The sequence below is a fragment of the Panthera leo genome, chromosome C1, assembly GCF_018350215.1.
Source record: "Panthera leo isolate Ple1 chromosome C1, P.leo_Ple1_pat1.1, whole genome shotgun sequence".
Lineage (NCBI taxonomy): Eukaryota > Metazoa > Chordata > Mammalia > Carnivora > Felidae > Panthera > Panthera leo.
In genome coordinates, this window is record NC_056686.1 from 147,566,921 (window position 1) to 147,573,453 (window position 6,533).

Here is a 6,533-nt window from a genome sequence, read left to right on the forward strand (position 1 = left end):
AAATAGGCAGCAACCTTGGGGTTCACACAAATGTGATCTGGTATCCAGCCGCTGCCAAAATAAAGCCTTTCTCTTCCCACTAGCTATCTTCCCGGCTTTGTACCCGGATGCCCGGTTTCTCCTGCTTTTCTTGGAACCCAGGGCAGTTTGTTTCCCCAGAAGGGATAAAGAGACATTCCTCCTTTACCCAATTACTGCTAGAGGCATGCACTGCCTGTGAAGCTGTAAGCATCATCTCACGCACCCAGACCTTCCCTTACGGGGGAGTGGGGGTGGGGGGTATTCACCACGGCCCTCCCTTTTGCTGAGCCTTCCCCACTGTTTTGAATGTCAGCGGCAGAAGTTCCATGGACTTCCGGGAGGAACCACAGGGTGAGAGGAGGCACGGTCTGTGTGTGAGGGAGCAGATGGCTGCAGTGGGGTGGAGGCTGAACGGCACTCCACTGCCCAGCCTGGCTGGTCCTGGCAGGCTCACTGACACAGCACAGGCCCCGGTATTAGGAGAGTCACTTGCCTGGCCTCCCCACCTCTTCCACCGAAGCCGGTGTCCTCCTCTTCCACAAGGCATCCTGCCACATTTTGCTCAACAGCCTTTGTAGACTTTGTGGGTCACAGGATAAAATGCCAACTCCTTAGCTTGGCCCAGGCCACCTCCCATGCTCTGCTAGTCACAGAGCGCTCCAGTCACATGACCCTTTGTTCATTCCTAAGGTGATTAGAGCTGCAGTCACACTCTCTATTCTTTCCCGCCAGAATTCCTAGGACCTTCCCTCATATCCTTCCCACCTGCCAAACTCCTGTCCACCCTTCAAGACCCACTCCAATACCCATTCCTCTGGAAAGCTTTCCCAAAACCTCTGTGGGAAGATAGTAGTTCCCTTGTCAGGATCCCCTTAGCTCTGGATTCGTACATCTAACACCATATGTTCCAGGTTTATTACAATTCATCTATGTGCATAACTCTTTCTCCCACTGGGCTGTAAGATCCTCAAGTACATAATCTCTCTCCTTTAATATATTTAGTGAATAAGTTAATGAAAAATCTAATACACGCTACTTACAGTTTCTTCTTAAGCTTTAATATGCTTCCAATATTATGGATATTCTTGTGCTCTCCCCTTTCCCTCTTGATTTACCTTTCCTGGGATTTAGGGATTATAGGAAAAGGAACATTATAATGACTGTGCAGTGGGGCAACCATGTCTCTGGAAATTCTACCTGTTCTTTTCCGTTGCCCTTTTTTCCTCCTTTGAGAGCCCTCTCCTCCTCCAGATGCCCCTAGAGAGAACAAAGCCAAATACCACAATTAGTGTGCGAGCATGAGTGAGTCATTCAACATTCTAGACTGCATCTGAGAAATGAGAGGCTTGAACCAGTTGATGTCTAAGGCTATTTGTTGTTCTAGCAATCTATAAGTCATAAAGAAAGTAACTGGAATTTTAGGCATTCCCAAATAATAGTAAAATTATTTCTGTGCAGAGGGCCTTTTCAGTGTTCCAGTGTGTCTGTGAATAAGGCCAATCCTGGTGACAGCTTCTTCCTTTCCTGTCTCATCCCCTCCCACCACTTCTGACTCAGAGCTACCCCCGGGGTCGCCAGCAGGGCACCTTGGGAAACTTCATTTGGGGCTTATTTACTTTGATGTAACAGCATTTTCAACTGCTACAACTTGAATAGTCCAAATCCTTCCTATCAACAATTTCTTGTGTTTTCCCATCTCCTGAAACTTCCAAAAGCCATGACTCACACCCTGGACCATTTGTAGAGCCTCTCAGAGGAGGAGAGGCCTGGTCCTCTGCATTTTGAGAAGCTCTCTGTCAGGGACTCTTTAGCCGGTGCGGGTAGCACATCACACAACTCTAGGGGGCACCATTCATACTGAGATCACCATATAATTGTACACACATTAGAAAAATTTGCTGGCAGGTGGCAGCAGATTGAGGAAAAGCTTTCTTTTCTTACTCACGCAAGGGAACTTCGAGGGTTGGCTGCTGTGGTACCCTCCCCTTTTTCTTAAAAAGGAAGCTATGCCAAAATAAGGTTATGCAAATTGTGGCGGGTCATCAATGTAACCAATCAATATTGTTTTAATTGCAATAAAATATACATAACATAAAATTTAACATCTTCACCATTTTTAAGTGTGTAACTCAATAGTGTCAAACACATTCACAATGCTGTACAACCAGTCTCCAGAACTCTCTTCATCTTGCAAAACTGAAATTCGATACCCATCAAACAAAAACCCCCATGTCTCCCTCCCCCAGCCTCTGGCAACCACCCTCCTACTTCCTGTCTCTATGAGTTTGACTACTCTAGGTACCTCATATAACTGGAATCATATAACATTGGTCTTTCTGTGACTTATGTTACTTAGTGTCCTCAAGATTCATCCATGTTGCAGCATGTGACAGAACTTCCTTCCTTGTGAAGGCTGAATGATATGCCGTTGTATGTGTAGACCGCAATTTGTTTATCTGTTCATCTGATAAACAGATGAAGACACCGGTTGCTTCCACCTTTTGGTTATTGTGTGTAATGCTGGTATGAACATGAGTGTATGAATTAATGTTTTTAACACACCAAAAAAAGTTGCATGATGAAGAACTCCTTTGGGTCTTTTAGGGGATTACTTGTGTAAGCTCTTTCCTATTGTGGTTATGAGGCCAGGGTCCTACTGCTCCCGTGCCCAACTACCATAGGCTCCTTTTATATAATCCCTCTAGCAGGCCTCCGTTGCATAACTGGCAACCAAAATACATCATTTTTAACACCCTCCTTTAAAAAACAAATTAATTTCAGATATAATTATGAAATGAAAAAAAGTAATAATGATAGCCAGAAAAGAAATGCAGGCAATATTAATTTTATTTTATTGAACTTATTTATTGGATTTATGGCGCATATTGAGAACCGAAACTGTCTACAGTCACACAATGTACTGCCTGCAGTAGTATGACTTTCCTTTTCCAGAAAATTCTTGATGAGGAAGATAGAGTTGAACTTCCTGAAAAATCTGTTAATCCAAACAGTAGTCTATCAATTTGCCCATAGTGGGGTGTCTTAGTTCAGGCTGCTACAACAAAACACTATACACTGTGTGGTTTAAACAACAGACATTTATTTCTCAGTTCTGGAGGCTGGGGAATTCAAGATAAAGGTGCCAACAGATTAGTTTCTTGGTGAGGGCCTTCTTCCTTGTTTGTAGACAGCTGTCCCCCCTGCCCACCCCCCACCCCATGATGGGCTCACAGGACCTTTCCCTCAGTACATGTGCTTGGATAAAGAACTCTAGTGTCTCTTCCACATTTTATTTTCTTTTTAATGTTTATTTATTTTAGAGAGAGAGAGATAGACTGAGTGCAGAATACGAGTGGGGGAGGCGCAGAGAGAGAGAGGGAAACACAGAATCTGAGGCAGGCTCCAGGCTCTGAGCTGTCAGCACAGAGCCAGTCGCGGGGCTCGAACTTGTGAACTGCAAAGATCATGACCTGAGCCAAAGTCAGATGCTCAATTGACTGAGCCACCCAGGCATCCCAGGAACTGTCTTCCTCTTCTTATAAAGACACTAATCCCATTTTGGGGGCCTTACTCTCATGACCTCACTTAAACCTAATTACCTCCCAAAGCCCCACCTCCAAATACCATTACATTGGGGATTAGGAGTTTAACATGAATTTGGAGGAAACACAAACTATCAGTCCAAAACTTTGGGTAAATATCTCCTTCTCAAAGCAATAATTAGTTCAACTGTACTTAACAAATGATTGTTTACTGTTTGAAGACTCACTTCAAAATCCTAACTTTACTATATTAACCAATACTAAACAGTTACATCATAAACCTGTCCAATCCCAATCAGGCCTGACATTGAAAGACCCACCTTAAACCAGATCCCGGCAACTTGTAAATAATTCCACCTCTAACGTACCTCTTCAGAGACACTACTAAGACTTCATCAAGTTAGTTACCTCCAGAGTGCATCAGCAGTCATCAGTATAATCATCAGTAAAAACACTTTAATAAAAAAACAACCAAAATAAATATTACAGGACACAAATGAGTACGTGTAATGATTTAAAAGTACATTACTTTCAGGATGCTGGGTGGCTCAGTTGGTTGAGCATCCAACTCTTAATTTTGGCTCAGGTCATGATCCCAGGGTCATGGGATAGAGTCCTGTACTGGGCTCCCAGCTGGGCATGGAGCCAGCTTACGATTCCCCCTCTCCCTCTGTCCTTCCTCCGCTCCATGCATGCGTACACTCTTTCTCTTGCTAAAACAAAAAAATAAAAATACATCACTTTTTTAAATAAAAATACATTACTTTTCTTAATTTTTAAAATTAAAAAATGTAATTTTTTTAAAGGGGGAAAACCTTACACCTACCTCTGGTCTGCTACAGTAATGAGTAGCATCACAGTTTCTATTTTCAAGCTTTCACCTCTTCCCATTTGCCAATGATTGTCCAAATCAACCTTCACATGTTTAATGGAGAGCATAGCTCTCTCCACTCATGTTAAACAAAGGACATTTTGAATTATTTTAATTTTTTAAATGTTTCAAATGAAGCAATAAACAGTTAAGAAAAAATCTTAACCATAAAATGAGATTGGCAGATTCATAATAATCCCATTTAATAAATCCCAGAGACTGTAATATTGTCAAGCTTCTTCAGGATGAGTTGTAGCAATTTTTAAACATCTCTGCAGGAAAAAAAAAATCCCCTAAAATATCTTCACCAAAAAATTCATCAGAAATTTCTACTGTATTTGACTAAAACTTCCCAAATTTTCATTTTGCAAAAGTCAGAGAAAGTGGTTGAATGATAGTAAACATTGATTGTATTTGATCCTTTAATTAATTAATTTATTTATTTATTAGAGAGAGAGAGAGAGCATGCTCTCATGCACATGTGAGCATGGGGATGCATAGAGGAGAAAGAGAGAGAGAGAGAGAGAGAGAGAGAGAGAGAGAGAGAATGTCACGCAGGCTCCACGCCCAGCAGAGCAGAGCCCAACTCAGGGCTCGATCCCACAACCATGAGATCATGCCCTGAGCTGAAATCAAGAGTCAGACACTCAACCGACTGAGCCACCCAGGCACCCCTGATCCTTTACTTTAGAATGAGGGTCTAGGTCTTGGTGAAAATGATTGAAGCATTCAAACATGTCCGTTTGATTTTTTCTGGCAATGTAAGACAAGACATCCTTGTCATTCTTCTGTGAAATGTCTGTTTCCTTATGCTTTGTTTTTGCAGAGTTGGTGTTCTCTACAGTTTCTCTGCTCCAGTCGTCAATGAACAATTTAAAGCTTACCTTCTCACTGTACACTGTGGTAGGTTGATTCTGACGGTTTGCAAATATGTTTGCATGGGCGCATGTGGACAGGATTAAAAATTGCTCTAGTTCTGTTTCTTGTCTTTATAATCACTGAGTTTTAATTGATTATTTCAGATCTATAGTTTAGACACAGGAATAAGTATTGAACTGTGCCCAAATTGAGGGCTAAATGATTCCAACTGATCATGAACTTACTCCTGAAACAAATGGTTGGAGCTGAGTCTGCGTGTGTCATAGGCCAAATGATAACTAGAAGTTCTCCAAATGAACTTCATGATGTAGAACACAATGTTTATGAAAGAATAAGTAAAAAAATGTGTTAATTGGAAATTTATGCATGTATGTATGTATGTATTTATAAAAACTAAATAGAAACCAAAATAGTTGTTTAGAATTTAGACCAGAAAAAAAAAAATTCAGGGAGAATTATATATCATTGTCATTTTTTAGAATTGCAGGCTGGTGGTGATAATAAAAAGCAGGCCACTTTTAGTTGGTTTTATTGTTGTTTTTCAATTCCCTTTAGAACAGTGCACTCCATACTGCCTGCATGAGGATTGTTCCCACTTCCCTCCCGTCTCCAGGCCTCCACCTCCTGAAGTCAGCCAGGGATGCAGAATGGGGGACAAGAGAGACCTAAGTAAGACAGCTATGCATCCTCTAGCAGGACTTCTTCCTTGTAAACAGAAAACCAATTTTCTTTAGCTTTCTTCCTCTCAGGAAAGGGGCCTCTGTGCTCAATTCAGGAGAATATACTGATTAATCTAAGATTTTGTGTCAATTCAATTCCCTTTGCCTGTGATTGGTTTAGGTATGGGTATTTGTGGAAGTTCCAGCCAAAGAGCCTTCAAGGAAAGTCTGTTGTGAGGACTTTCAAATCCATCAATGCACCCCAGCATAGTCTAGAGCTAACACTTATAAATAAATCACACACATGCACACTTGTCTATACATCTATGTATCTATCTATATCTATATCTATATCTAGGTATATGTGTGTATGTGTATATGTGTATGTACATGTACATTGAAAACAAGATAATACATATGTCATCTTGTTTTCAATCTAGATGTGTATTATTGAGATGAATAAAAATGCATTCACATTAAAGGGATACCAAATTCATGGCAGCTCTTTGACTTTATATATTTTTCTCAGCCAAAAGATACTAAAAGTACAAATACTATCAA

The 6,533-nt window shown here is 41.1% G+C and overlaps 1 protein-coding gene across 2 annotated transcripts in view; it reads left to right on the plus strand.

Moving 5' to 3' along the window:
- Window positions 1-6,243, plus strand: part of DAPL1 (death associated protein like 1) — a 55,140-nt gene extending 48,897 nt beyond the window's left edge. Inside the window, exons 2-3 of one of the 2 annotated variants that reach the window (XM_042948869.1) lie at window positions 5,261-5,337; window positions 5,869-6,243. In XM_042948869.1, coding sequence (XP_042804803.1) covers window positions 5,261-5,337; window positions 5,869-6,047 — 256 coding nt within the window. In that variant the 3' untranslated portion in view covers window positions 6,048-6,243. Of the gene's footprint in view, window positions 1-83; window positions 651-5,260; window positions 5,338-5,868 lie in introns of those variants that run through there. The other variant, XR_006205497.1, reaches the window with a different exon arrangement.
- Window positions 6,244-6,533: the final 290 nt, after the last annotated feature.